The 15,667-nt window shown below is 42.4% G+C and overlaps 1 protein-coding gene across 13 annotated transcripts in view; it reads right to left on the bottom strand.

Moving 5' to 3' along the window:
• ASPH (aspartate beta-hydroxylase) overlaps window positions 1–14,660 on the bottom strand; it is a 191,357-nt gene extending 176,697 nt beyond the window's left edge. For all 13 annotated transcript variants that reach the window (XR_014056952.1, XM_081501116.1, XM_081501117.1 and 10 more), the window contains exon 1: window positions 14,296–14,660. Coding sequence is in view for 12 of the 13 variants with exons in the window: in XM_081501116.1 (XP_081357242.1) it covers window positions 14,296–14,413 (118 nt within the window). In the remaining variant the exon portion in view is untranslated. The remainder of the gene's footprint in view (window positions 1–14,295) is intronic.
• Window positions 14,661–15,667: the final 1,007 nt, after the last annotated feature.

Raw genomic sequence — 15,667 nt, 5'->3', positions numbered from 1 at the left:
AGAAATCAACCCTGAATATTCACTGGAAGGATTGATACGGAAGCTCCAGTATTTTGGCCACCTGACTCATTGAAAGAGACCCTGATGCTGGGAAAGATTGAGGGCAGGAGGAAAAGGGGGTGACAGAGGATGAGAAGGCAGGTTGGATGGCATCAATGACTCAATGGACACGAGTTTGAGCAAGCTCCAGGAGACAGTGAAGGACAGGGGAGCATGGTGTGCTGTATTCCACGGGATCACAGAGTCAGACACCACTTAGCGAGTGAACAACAACAGATGGTAAAACAAATCTAACACACTCCCAGGTGGCACTAGTGGTAAAGAACCTGTCTGCCAGTGCAGGAGACATGAGATGCAGGTTCAGTCCCGGGGTCGGGAAGATTCCCTGGAGGAGGGCATGCAACCCACTCCAGTATTCTTGCCTGGAGAATCCCATGGACAGAGGAGTCTGGCAGGTTGTAGTCTACTGGGTTGCAAAGAGTCAGGCATGACTAAAGTGACTTAGCAGCAGTAGCAGCAGCATTCTGAAAACAAAACCAGACCACAGGCTGGTTCTGGGTGAGGGACAGGAATGACCGGGGCAGGTCCAGCCAGGACCCCATGGGCTTCATCCACTCGGCTACCCTACCCCTACACTCCAAGTCTGTCCCTTTCCTCCTGATCCTGCCCCAGTTCAAAAACCAAAGTGACAGTCAATGTCACCACCTGTTGAGGTGTCCCCTAACTCAACTCTCACTGACACATTTTGCCCTAACTTCCATACCCAACCCATCCCTCAGCTCCACCTTCACCAAACAGACTGGCCCCCACCCACCCCGGCTGAGATCACCTGGAATAAAAATCACCAGGCATCCGGCTCACCACCCTGCACTCAGGCTCCACTGCATGAACTGTCACAAACACTGGCCTCTCGGCTGTGCTCCAGAAAAAGCCAGCTAGTCTGCTGCCAAAGGTTCCTAGGAGTATGACCCAACAAAATCTGACCAGCTGAAAGGCTGAAGTCGCAAAGCTTTATGCCAGATACTGAGAAGCTAATGTTTGGGCAGAAAGCACAGGAATATTGAACAGGTGCTGTCCTGACAGGGCACAATCTCTTCCCAGCAGTGGCTAAATGTCTGTAATACTATCTCAGATAAAAGTCTTGCCTTAAATAGAACATTTCTGCTCAACAAATAATTCAGATCGGCAGAACAAGGTGCTTTCAGCTCTCTATAAGCTAATAAAGATTTTAAGACACAAAGTTATCAAAATCACAGGATGGTAAATTTTAAAAGGCTTTCACCGTTTTCTCCATGCACCTGAATATTCATTCCTTTGACTAATAAACTCTTGAAATCCCTGCCGTACAATGAACAAGAGAGGCCACTCTGCTTACAGTCCACTGTAGGAGTAAACAAAAATAAAATAAAAGTTCATTTTGGTGAGTATTAATATTAGGGTATTTAGGGTGGGTTAACTCCCAGGTGGTTCAGAGGTAAAGAGTCTGCCTGCCAACGCAGGAGATGCAGGTTCAAACCCAGGGTCAATAAGATCCCCTAGAGAAGGAAATGGCTAACCACTCCAGGAAATTCTACGGACAGAGGAGACTGGTGGGCTCTAGTCCACTGGGAACACAAAGAGTCAGATATAACTTAGCGACTAAACAACAACAACAAAATTAGGCTAAAAGAGTATATGGGACAATGTGGATGAAAACAATCACTTGGGACAAACCCTTCTCTTGAATTTTAAAGATACAGCACTCTGAAGTACAATCTGCTTTATAAATGTTATTAATAGCATTGGGCTTCCCTTGTGGCTCAGCTAGCAAAGAATCCGCCTACAATGTGGGAGACCTAGGTTCAATCCCTGGGTTGGGAAGATGCCCTAGAGAAGGAAAATGCTTTCCACTCCTGTATTCTGGCCTGGAGAATTCCATGGACTGTACAGTCTATGGGGTCACCAAGAGTCAGACACGACTGAGCGACTTTCACTTTCACTCATAGTTTTTCTATATTTTTTAATTAAGATTGTCAAACTTTAGTCTGAAGTCAAGAAGGAAATATCCATAACTCTTACAAAAGAATTTTAAAAGCCAAAACCAAAAAACTAAAGGGAACAAAAATTTAGCAGTATTTCAATATTTACATAATTTTAGCCTATCAATGAGTCATATTTAAGGCTAAAGTGAGGGGAAATCAAATTGTTGCAGAACAAATAAATGCCTGCTTCTGCCCAAACTTTCCTCCTAATCAGAATGAACGAAATAGGAATGCTTCCTACTGGCCTAAGTACTTGTATGTCGAAACTACCAGAAAGGACTTGCTCATTTTAAACAATTCTTCACATCTTTATTTTTATTTCTTAAACTTTTAAACTTTTATTTCTTTAAATTTTTATTTCTTTAACTCCAACACTTATAAACATCAAGAGGATTTTGCAATCTGTCTTATGGTCCATAGAATAAACGTTAAAAAAAAAAAAAATCCACACATGTAATTCTGAAGCACCTTTTACATTCTAGGCAGTGTGGAAGAGACACAAAAAACACAGCTTACACCATCAGCGTCCTTTTGATCTGTGAGAGGGAAGTAAGACTTTTCCCTATAAATTTGTTCACTCCAATATTTACTGAGTGCCTACTATGCACAGACCATCATTTAAGCACTGGAGATATAAAGAAAATGGAACATGGTGTTTACCTACACCAAACCCTAGGAGTAATTCTCCCAGCCCCAGCAAGTACTCTTGACCAGGGTGAGTGGGCTTCGACCCACCTCCCATTTTTGTATGAACCAGGGCCTAAGAACGGTTTTGACCTTTTAAATCAGTTGAAAAGAAATCAAAAGAAAAATGTAATAACATAGAAAAATGATAGCAACTGACTCGCACTGTTGTACGGCAGAAACCAACACGACACTATAAAGTAGTTATCCCCCAATTTAAAATATTAGGAAAAAAAGAAAATGATAGCTAGTTCCAGGGAGATCATGTGACCACCATGCTGACCTCTGATCAGAACAATCCTGGTAACCCATTCCCAACCAGCGGTGGTGAGACAGGCAGTGTGGAGCCAAGGAGCCCTGTTCTATGCAAAAAAGAAAAAGCCCCCTTCTTCTGCTGAGTGTGAACAGGGAAGCAAGGAACCCCAAGGTCGCCGGCTGCCATCTTGAATCCCAGAGGAGCCAACCTCAGGATGACAGACACCGAGAAGGTACGTGCTCTGAGGACTTCCTGACCCACTTATCCGACCACATCGGGTGCGAGCGCATCACATCTTTTTTTAACGAAATCAATTCCTAACTGTATACGGGGGTCTGCGTCTGGTGTCTGTTCCTAACACAGATCATAAAGTTCTTGCCTTTATGATCAAGCAAGAACGAAAGACAACAGGTGACCACAGTACAAAAGTAAACATCTGTTCTGTTCAAGGAGGTATCACCATCATCAGGTACAACAACTACAGTCGTTAAGAAACGCTTACTATGCATCACTTTGCATAAGTGTGAGTATTATCTCCATTTGAGAGATGAAGAAATATTTCAAGATACTGAGAGAGATTTGTTGACTTACTAAAAGGTCAAAAATGAGTGGCAGAGCTAGTCCTTGGGTGCAGTTCAGTCTAATACTGTGTTGTCACACTTTTCTCATCTGCTAGAGGAACTTGTGGATCAATGAGAATGCTAAAACAGTACCTGCAGAGGGCGCTACAGGCGCTCATGCTGGGGGTCGGGGAGAGGAGGGTTGCAAAACTCACTGGGAAGATGATCAAGGGGAAGGCAGAAGAACTGATGTGGTAGCTGCATCTTGACAGACACACAGGAGCCACACAGGGAAAGAGCAAGTGCGGGGCTGTCACAGAAGAAACGGCAAGCGCAAACGCAGAGACCTCAGAGAGTGACGAGACGTGGGTGAATTAATATAAAGAGAGCAGTTTAAGATTGGCTATAGATGGTAAGAGGGGCAAGATCATGAGGAGCCTCCTAGATGGTGCTAAGGAATCTAAACTACACCTTGAGGACCGGGAAGACTAGGCAAGGTTTTCAAATAAGCGACATGATCGAACTTGCACTTTATGAAGATGACAACGCCTGAAGGATGAAATAGGACCAGTTATGAGTCATCTAAGGGCTCCCCTAGTGGCTCAGAAGTATGGAATATGCCTGTGATGCAAGAGATCACCTGCAATGCAGGAGACATGGGTCTGATCCCTGTGTTAGGAAGATCCCCTGGAGGAGGACATGGCAAACCACTCCAGTGTTCTTGCCTGGAAAATCCCATAAGCAGAGGAGCCTGGCGGGCTACAGTCCATGGAGTCACAAAGAGTTGGGAATGACTGAGCAACTGAACAACAATAATAGTAAAGCACTTACGCTAAATCTAATAAAAGAGGCATCTCACTTTTGGATAAAATGATAAAAAGTCATTGTAAGACAAATACCTAGGAAGTTGCACCACGTTTATGTACAGAAATACTCATTATTATACATGTGTTCTTGTCCCAATTTGTGCAAACTCCAAAAGATAGTGAAAGACAGGGAAGCCTGGCATGCAGCAGTCCATGGGGTTGTGAAGAGTCAGACACAACTTAGTGACTGAACATATACACATATTGTCCCAAACTGTTCTGTGAATTCAGTACAATCCCAGTCAAAATTCTGAAATAATCTTCATGAAACTTAACTTGATGTGCAGATTCTAAAAAGACACAGGCAAGGAAAGATCCCAAAACAGTGAGGATAATGATGAAAAAGACAGGATAGAAGGACTTGCCTAATTCCACGTACCAGGAACAAAACATAGTCATAGGTATCCATACACAATAGGTGATACAGCAGATTATTGTAGAAAGAAGACACTTCAACTAATGGTGCAGGACATTTTCATTATTCATTCTTTAAAAATATTAGATCCTTACCCAACAATATATACAATAAAAACTACACCCCATAGTTTAGACATCTAAATGTAAAAGGCAAAATTTAGTAGTTTATAGAAAAAAAAAAAAGAAAATGTCTTATGATGTCTGTTAGAAAAGATGTCTTAAACAAAGCACAAACCATAAAGAAGAAAATAGAAAAATGCTATTATAATATATCAAAAATCTGAAAATTCTATTCAACAAATTATACTACAGAAAATGACAATGTGGATAATCACAGACTGGGAAAAGCCCTTTATCACATAATCAAAAGGTTCAAGATAAAGAAATTCTACAAAACAAAAATTTAAATTATATAAAATTTAAAAACCTAGAAAAATAGTTTATATATATATATATATACATACATATATATATATATGTATGTATATTAAAAAGAATTCACAGAAAAGGAAGCTCAAATAGCTATTCTCACTAGTAACCTCATTGCTGATGAGGAAAATGCAAATTGAAAACGCAAATACTACTTCACACCCACTAAACTTACTAAACTTGCAATATTAAAGGTTCCAAGCGTTGGTAATGTGGTTGCTGCACACAGGTAGCTGTTTTCACGGTGGGTGGGAGTGTAAAGTGATATAACCACTTTGAGGTTGGGGGAAAAAAAAGGTAATACTTAGTAAAGTTTAATATGTGTATTTGCTATGACCCAACGATTCCAATCCTAAATTATGCTCTAGAAAAGGACTTAGACATGTATACAAGGGAATAGACAGCTCTAAGAGTGTTCAGGGCAGCAGTGTTTGAAAGAAAAAAATGAAAACAAACAAAGTGGTCCTGGAAAAAAAAAGCACATTCATATAGTGAAGAACTATATATAGGAAAACAAAGAGCCAGTTTGGTAAATCTTAAGCAAGTAGTGTCGAATAGTTGCCAAGTATGAGCCTATTCATAAAACTTTCGACATGTGCTAAACAAATGTATGGGCTTCCCTGGTCACTCAGCGGTAAAAGAATCCACCTGCAATGCAGGAGATGTGGGTTCAATCCCTGCGTTGGGAAGATCCCCTGGAGGAGCAAATTGCAACCCGCTCCCATATTCTTGCCTGGGAAATTCCATAGACAGAGAAGCCTGATGGGCTACAGTCCAAGGGGTTGCAAAACAGTTGGAAACGACTTAGCAACTAAACAGTAGAACAACAAACAAATGTGTATGTATGTATATATACATAGATATAATATTTCTATACATAGGGATATAGATATACTTCCTAAGCAATTTTCATATATATAAAATTTAATATATTTTATACAAATGGATATATAGTATACAACATGCAACATAATATTATATTAAGTTGTATATGACTATTATACTATATATATCATACATGCAGCATAACATTGTTATATAATATATTACTATCTATATTATATGTTAGTTGCTCAGTTGTGCCTGACTTTCTGCAATCCCATGGACTGCAGCCCACCAGGCTCCTCTGTCCATGGAATTTTCCAGGCAAGGATTCTGGAGTGGGTTGCCATTTCCTACTCCAGGGGATCTTTCCTGACTCAGAGATTGAACCCACGTCTCCTGCATTGCAGGCACATTTTTTACTGACTAAGCCACCAGGGAAGCTATATATTATATAATATATATTATAAAGAAATGTATGACAATGATTATCACAATATGTTTAATAAGATTGGTTGTAAAGGGATAACACAGTAGAGGAGAAACCAAGAATTTGGTAATATTTTACTTCCTCATCTGTATGGTGGCTACATGGTAAGTCACTGCATTATTTATATCTATTTAAACATCTTAATATATAATATTATAAATAGATACAGTTTTAAAGAGCAACACATAGAAATATTTACATTCTAAAAGAGAGATGGCTCTCCATCAAAAAGCAAAATGCATGAAATAATTTGTAAATATAAAATTAAGTAAGTGACAAGCATCTTATTCAAATTTATTTGACTCAAAAAATGGAAAAGTTAAATGCAGGTATTCTTTCAATAAACACAACACAGATTTTTTTTTTTCATGTAAGGGAAAAAAAATTAACTTCTAAATAAAATTTACCTGTGAACCTAGACCAAACAGACTTTTCAGTAGACCAATTCAGGAAAAATGAATTAAAAAGAGTGTGAAAGACAGTGTGAGAAACTGTATAATAGCAATTTAATAAACAAGAATCAAAGTGAGAGACAGGAGAGAACAAAACAGCACTGAGTCTGCACTAGGTAATAACAGCAAAGGCTGTCAAACCTATACAAGATATGAGAAATAACAGTTATATAGTACTGGTGATGCAATGAAATTATTTTCTCCAGTCATATTTTCTCACTCAAAATTAAGACTGATGCTTGCTGGCTTCCATGCAGAATGAGTCACGGGGTTAAATCTGTAGGAACACAAGCAGGAAAGAAAGGCTGGCACCTTTCCAGGCACAGCAACAATTGTTTCCCCTCTGCACTAACTAAACACCCCCCACCCCCACCCCCAGCCCCCATCCGTGTCAGAGCATGGAGAGCATCCACGGCAGGTGAGGACAGCCAAGCTACAGCCAGATGGACCAGGCAAGACCCCTGGGTCTCCAAGGCGGCCAGAAACCAGCTCCAAGCCTTCAAAAGATCTTGTGTAAATATCTTTTCTAAAGACTTACTCACCAAGTAGCCTCAAAATTTCCTTTGAGTCTAAAGGAACTTATGGTTCCCAGGGGAAAGGATGGGGAGAAGGAATAGTTAGGGAGTTTGGGATGGACATGTGCACACTGCTGTGTCTAAAATGGATAACCAACAAGGACCTACTGTATAGCACAGGGAACTCTGCTCAGTGTTATGTCGCAGCCTGGAGGGGAGGGGAGCATGAGGGAGAATGGATACCTGTGTATGCATGGCTGAGTCCTTTCCTGTTCACCTGAAAACTACCACAATATTGTTTGTTAATCAGCTATGTGTGCGTGCTAAGTCACTTCAGTTGTGTCCAACTCTATGCAACTCTATGGACTGCGGCCCACCAGGCTCCAAAGTCTGTGGGATTCTCCAGGCAAGAATACCAGAGTGGGTTGCCATGCTGTCCTCCAGGGTATCTTCCTGACCCAGGGATCAAACCTGCATCTCTTATGTCTACCTGCATTGCCAGGTGGGTTCTTAACCACTATTGCCACCTGGGAAGCCCCAATTGACTATACCCCAACACAACATTTTAAAAAAACTATTTTTTAAAACAAATTTCCTTTGATTCTAATAGGTTATCTACAGCAAATTTGTTCTCAGGCGTCATCAATCTGATCAGAACTAAATTACACTCAGTGATCTGCCCTTAAAAGATATCCACATCAGCCAAAGAAAGGTAACCAAGACACACCCTTGAAAAGCAAAAGTTAAATGCAGACCAAATGCCTGAAGCACTCTCATTAAAAAACAGAAATGACTGCTGAGGAAATACTACCTTGGCTCCTAGCCCTAGGAGAAGAAACGGCTAAAGCAATGGACTCCAGAACAAGGGCCCCTACAGAGGCACGTAGAGATAAAGACAAGGAAGAAACAGACATCCTAATCTCTGGTCCTCTGGTAGAAACGGCCAGATCTGCAGGACTAAACACCAGACACGCATCCACCGAGATTTATACTCAGAGCTGCGTAGATGCTGGAGCAGTGGATACTGGAGCACGGGAGCCAGCCTGAGCACCCCCGCCTCTCCCAACAGATGGCTGAGGCTTTCCCAGGGATGTGGGCAAACTGTAGATGAGTTCTCTGTACATACAGAATTTATTAAAGGGAAGCTAATTTTAAAATGTTCTGTTTATCTTAGGACAGAATGAAGTCGAACCACGCAGGAGATGCAGAAATACCCCCAGACACGAACTAACTTGTATATTTTCAGAATATTAAAGCAGTACACTGGAGTAAATCAAAAGACTGAAATACATCTGAGCTCTAGTAAGAGAAAACAGTGCAGACCCAGGAGGGGTTAGAGGGTAAATCCGCAACTTGAAGGCTGACGTGTACCCCAGAGGCAGACAGAAATGTGTCAAGGGTACTCAGAACCCACTATGAACATGACTTCTAGGACATTCACTTGAGTCAAACAGATGCTACCCAGGATCACAAAAACTCATTTCTTAATTCATAAAAAATTTTTCAAGCATGCAATAGCCTGCTTAGTTCCACAGCCTTATATATTCTCCAAAGTGGAGCAACCCACTTCACTTTACCATTACAGGTACTTCGATGAAAAATCTGAGCAACAGAAAGGCATATAAAATTGATTTTAGAGCTGTCAGAACTCTGAATAATTATTTCCATTTAAGACCAGGATTAGAAATTTTGAGTGACCTGCTACACAGTTCTTAAATGGCTATGAATCCAGGTCATCAGATTTTCCCAAACTACAATGTCTTTCTGGAGGGAAAAAAAGGGGGGGTGGGAGGTAGATATTCTACTGGGACCAAAGAACGTAGAGGTTAAATTTCCAACACTAACTAGAGTGGAAAGCTCACGTGATTCTTAATCCAAGCTACCTTGTTGCCAATCAGCTGAAAATGAGAATCTCTCATTGTCTAGTAATCTCTCTGAGACACATGATTTTAAAGCAAAGCTAAAGTATAGATCTCTCCTTTTACTTCCCAACACGGGTTAATGTTTCGTCTTTTGAAAATTGTGTGCAAGGGACTTCCCTGGTGGTCCAGTGGTTAAGACTTCACCTTCCAGTAGAGGGGTTGCTCGGGGAGATAACATCCCACATGCCTTGTGGCCAAAAAACTAAAACATAAAAAAAAAAAAAGAAAGAAACAATACTGTAACAAATTCAATAAAGACTTTTTAAAAAAAGGTAACTATGTTTAAAAATAATAATAATAAAATGTGTTCAAGAATTCCCTCCGAAAACTTTTTAGCACTTGGTTGCATACAATCTTGGAGAAGGTAATGGCACCCCACTCCAGTACTCTTGCCTGGAAAATCCCATGGACGGAAGAGCCTGGTAGGCTACAGTCCATGGGGTCGCTAAGAGTCAGACACGACTGAGCGACTTCACTTTCACTTTTCCCTTTCATGCACTGGAGAAGGAAATGGCAACCCACTCCAGTGTTCTTGCCTGGAGAATCCCAGGGAGGGCAGAGCCTGGTGGGCTGCTGTCCATGGGGTTGCACAGAGTCGGACACGACTGAAGCGACTTAGCAGCAGCAGCAGCAGCATACAATCTGGGCTGCCCTGGTGGCTTAGACAGTAAAGAATCTGCCTGGCAACGTAGGAGACCCGGGTTTGATCCCTGGGTTTGGGAAGATCCCCTGGACAAAGGAATGGTTACCCACTCCAGTGCTCTTACCTGGAGAACTCCAGGGACAGAGGAGACCCACCATGGAGTCTCAGAGTTGGACACAACTGAGCAACTAATACTCATTTTTCATACAATCTGGCCAGTTGAAAATGCTGTTCAATTGAACACAAAACAGTACACAGTTTCTCTGGTGGAAAAATTATGGCCTTCCTATCTTTTCATTCTAGACTGACTCACAAAGGATTAAGCAACTGGCACAAAATGATTAAAGGAAAGGAATTTCACCAAGACCTCCTCATTCAATGGAGTCAGAGGGCAAGCAGCAATGTATTGTGTCTGTTAATTACTCAGCAGTCTAAGATATACTGAAAGTAAAAAGGAAGAAAAAAAATTCTAAGTGATTAACACTCATCAAAATCAAACATCTGCAAATGCATAATTTTACAGATAGTTAGTTCATCAATGCATTTAATTCTAAATATAATCAGCCTATATAAATAAGACTGCTAGGGATTGACTATTACTACTAAATTTCAAAACCTGCTGTTAGAGATTGTGACAGAATTAAATAGCAGTGGCTGAGCATTTTTAAGTAGTTGTCCATCAATGGTTCTGAGTATGTACAGGGCTTGTTAAACTTAAAAGACAAGTAGATGTTACATCTGAAACTTCAAATTGAAAGAGGAAAAAGTGTTCTACAGTGACACCTACTGGTGAAGTGTGATGTGGTAGCACAACACTATGAGACAAAGGAAACAGTTTACATACCCTAGCAAGTTAGAAGCTACAGGGAAAGACTGAATGGCATTGCAAAGGGAAAATCTAAACAAAAACATTATATATACCACGGTCTGTAACTACAAAGTAAGTCTAAAAGCATTTCATGATCCCTCTTGCTCAAAGATCTTCAATAAATCTGAAAGAGGTTTCCCTTGGCCCCAGTTGGTCAAGCAAGTCAGTTTTTTATGTGTGAGTTAAAGGTAAGATACTTCCCAGGCGGTGCAGTGGTAAAGAATCGGCCTGCAATGCAGGAGGCTCAGGGAATCATGGGTTTGATCCCTTGTTCGGGAAGATCCCTGGAGTAGGAAATGGCAACCCACTCCAGTATTCTTGCCTGGAAAATTCCATGGATGGAGGAACCTGCCAGGCCACAGTCTACAGGGTGGCAAAGAGTCGGACATGACTGAGCACAAACACACACACAAAAAGGTAATATGTTCAATTTACTCATGTTTCTTTCATATTTTAAAGAATTAAACTGGAAAAGGCAAACTTGAGCTCTGCAAAAAGCTAAGCATTTTATCTGTTTTCAATTTAAGTTGAAGGCTTAAATAAAAAGCAGACACCTGCTTTAAAAATCTAACTTTTATATAAACCTCCAAGTTTCAGTTTCAAAACACTACTTTTGAAAAAAATGACCACCAAGATCAACAAAAGGCCATATAATCACATTTTCCCTAAAATGCATGTTTCAAAGGATTGGGTCCTTTTTCGCTCTACTTTCACACACAAATGTTAGAAATAATAATATTTTGACTAGTGTCATCATCTCCTTCAGAATCTCAATGTAAAACAACTCCAAAAACATTAGTTGAGCACATGTACTTCTCAAACTAAGATTTTCAAACATGCTGTTTCAAACACAATTTTAATCAAAAGAAAAGTTAACTCGTGATACAATAGGAAGCATACTTTTCTTTAAAAAAACAGGTACAATATGCCATAGAGAGCTAGAAAGAAAAGATAATCAACTTCAACTCCAAGATTCCCATAAAATCTTACAAATTAAAGAATCTAAAATCCAGGAGATGGTGAGGGGCAGCGAGGCCTGGCGTGCTGCAGTCCATGGGGTCGCAAAGAGTCAGACACAACTTAGTCACAGCACAACAACAAAAATCCAGTACAATGGTCAAATGAATAAGAGAAAACCTGGTTTTAGTCTTGGATCATCCAATAATCAGTTGGGTTTCCAAGAAGTATATAACCTTTAAGGAGTCAGACAATCTTTCCAGGCCTCATGGTGAGGCCGCAGCCAAGATTCCAGTTTCTCTGATTTCCCCAGCACGTGTTATTGACTTGGGCATCAATGTGTACACATCAATGACAGATAGATACAGCAACCAAATAGAAGTGGCTCCATCTTTCCAGTATCCTCTGCTATATGGAAGCAATACAAATAGGATCACACGTTCACACTGCAGTGCAACTGCTTACAATAGAGAGAAACCTCCTTTCATCTCCTGTGCCTTCCACGTGGCACGCAGTCAGAACTCATCACTGACTGGAAAAAAAAAAAAAATAGCTGTGGAAAAAGAATGCTCGTTATGTAACAAGCAAGACTCCAATGTCAACTCTCTGAAGGGATATTTTTCTGGTAATATAGGTACCTCTCTTATTTCCACATTCTCTTTTATACACTATATGTCTATTTCACAACAATTACAGGATCAATGTGTAAAATGCTGTAGATCCTCAAATCGGAGGGAACTTGCTCTAAAATGCTGGAATATCAAAGTTGGAATGTGTTCATTTTGGTCCTAACATTTCCTAAATGTATCACCTACCTGTGAAAACTGATTCAGATCTTGAACCACTGGGGATGGGGATACAATACACACTGTCGATGCTAATTCTCACCAACAACAGGACATTTAATAAAACAACTGCTTCAGATACAGTCAAACCTCTCTACCCAGAACTGCAAAGGGCAAAGTGGAACAAAAATGATGTGCTTTGCTTGTAAATGGCTCCAAAAACTTTTGAAAACAACATTAAAGTGTTGTTCATCAGCTTTCTCTACTTGGAGCTTAAGTTGCATGAGCTCTTCTCATTTAGATATTTTAAAAAGTGTAGCCAGAGCCCTTCCTTCATCTACCCTTCTGCCTGTTTAAATCAACTGACTGGCATCTAAGGTCAAGTGATAAAGGAACACAAAGTACTTATGCCAAGGGTGAATTAATATGTTTTCTGTGGAATTCAAATGGTATCTTTTTTCTCTACAATACAAAATATTAGTTTTCAGAGTGTAAATTTATTCAATGATTTCAACTGCACTATTTTCATCATTTAAATTTAACTATTTAAATTCATTCACTCATCAAATAATTTTTTATTGAGCATCTATTAATGGCCAGACTCAAAGAGTTGGGAATAGGAATCAATCAGAGGGAATGAGTAAGACAGGAAGGCAATACACATGAAAACAAATAATTTCAGATAGTGGTAAGTGCTTTTTAAAAAACAGCTCTTTAAAGGATGACTATAGTCTTCTGATTTACTTTTTTGATACAAGCAAATACATTCCTTGCAGACCTCAGGAAACAAAGAATCTAGAATCATTTTAAAAGGGAAAGTTTACAGCTCAGATTCAATACACATGTGGATTGCAGTTTTAATATCCTAAATATGAGTCAAAGGAAGTATAGAAGAAATGAGAACCACTGAAATATGAGATGAAACAGATTTAAAACATCTGCTCTCTCTCCCTCTGCTGGATAAGCACAGGAGAAAGGTGAATATCCTTTTTTTTTTTTTTTTAAAGAGAAGACAAAGGGAAAAAAATAGAGAAGTTCGCCCAGCATTTATGGTATTCTGTGATATTTAAAGGCAACTATAACGCACGATAAGAAAGCTACATAAAGGCAAAAATATTTAAAATAATCTTCAAGAATATTCAAATCACTCCCCTCTCCCCCGCCCTGCACACACACACATCCCAGCAGGCTTATTCTTCTTTGAGCTGCACTTAAAAGCTGCTGGTTTGGCAAGAACTTATTTTCTGACTTTGGCTCATTTCCAAACTCTCCAAAACATGCACGGCCAAGGTAAACTGTTTCTCTTACGCCTATCGTCAATTCCACGGCGAGCCAAGAAGGAGTGGATCGACACAACCTCCATCTCGGCTGCGCACTGCAGGTGAGGGATCGGCCGGGAAGGGGCTCCCCGCTCGGCCCGGCCCCTCCAGCCCATCCGCCAGGCCCACCGAGCACGGCCTCCGCCCCGCGCCCAGAGGAGGACAGATACGGAGGATGGAGGAGGCGCTCGGCGGCATCTGGGGAGGTGGACCCGCAGCGCCCACGACCCCCCCCCCGGAGCCCCATCCTCGGGGCCACCCCGGACCCCGGCTTCCGAGCGCCTCTGACCTCTCCGGGCCCCGGGGCTGCTGCTGCCGCCGCTGGTGCAGCCGGTCGGACTGCCCGAGCCGCTGCTGCTGCTGTTGCCGCCGCCGCCGCCTCCCTTGGCATTCTTGCGCGGGGCCATCGCGCGCACCGCTGGAGCCGGCAAGGGTGGGGGGCTCCCTCCAGGCGCGGGGCGCGCGGGCGCTGCAGCGGGTGTGGGCCGCGGCTTCTGCAGCTGCACGGGTGTCTCGGCACCGCCCGCAGCGCCTGCGAGGACTTTCCGCCGGCGCGCGCCCGGCCCTCGCGTGCTCCGAGCTGGTGACTGCCCTCCCGGCGCGAGAGCGCGCCGCTCACCCGCCCTGAGGCCAAGCCCCCGTCCGGCAAGCCCCACCCCTCCCCGCCCACAGGAGGCTGAGTGACGGGGTATACAGCCAATCACAAAGGCCTCTATGAGGGGGCGGAACCGTGCCGCGTTTCCCCGCCCAGCTGCAGGCTTTGGGCTGTTCTGGCGCGACGCTGCGGCCTGTGAGAGCCCTCAGCTTTCGACTTTCCAGTCTGTCCTGGTCCTTTGGAACGTGGCAGACGTGGAAGGCAAGAGGACTCTCGCGAGCTTTGGCGGACCCTGTACAATGGGGATGGGGCGGGGCGGGCGACACGTGTGCAGCGTCTGGACTAGAGCTCACCCCCTCTTGGCCTTTCACCGGGAATTTTATTCGTGTCCCACTTCCCTGTGCACACAGAGAGCCAAGTGAGGCAACGTCCCTTCTTTCGAAAAAACTGTATTTGTCAGTATTACCATTACGACATTTCTGATATGGTGATGTTAGAACTAACTAAATGCTTAAGCCATACGTAGTTGGTTTTAAAGCAGGACGCCACTCCGTTTGTGCCATCAGCGTTTTCAGAAGATCTTAGTTAAGACGTGCAAATGTAAAGCAAAAAGTTCATTTCCTTGCCCTGCTCCGCATCCTCTATCTGAAATCTCTCTCCGCAGCACTGATGTCTTCATTCCTCTCCGTTGATGTCCCCACCGTGGGTCCTCCCGTGTAGGGGCAGGTGGTCTAGGCCTTCAGCTGCTTCTAACCGCACGCGGTCTTAAGAAAATCTGGGTCCCTGGATGAGCCAGATAGGAGCTTGAGATCAGGCACATCGTCGTCATAATCTTTGTGTCGCCAGTCGCCAACACAATGCCTGATGCAACAGACAAGCCAGACCTGTTCTGTGATTTGATACGTTTCTGGTAACTTCTTAACACTCTCCCCCAATTCTTGACCATGTTTCAGAGCACCGCCTGGGAGTGTCTTAAGAGGGCCGAGGAACCAGAGTCACGGTTGCAGAGTGGCATCTGCTTTTATTCTTCCTCTCCAGTTCTGCCACCGTGCATTGGCAGGTCCTT

This window comes from Giraffa tippelskirchi, chromosome 6 (assembly GCF_054371585.1).
Source record: "Giraffa tippelskirchi isolate mGirTip1 chromosome 6, T2T-mGirTip1v1.2.pri, whole genome shotgun sequence".
Lineage (NCBI taxonomy): Eukaryota > Metazoa > Chordata > Mammalia > Artiodactyla > Giraffidae > Giraffa > Giraffa tippelskirchi.
Note: the sequence above shows the minus strand (reverse complement) of the source record. Positions and strands in the feature narration are given on the sequence as shown.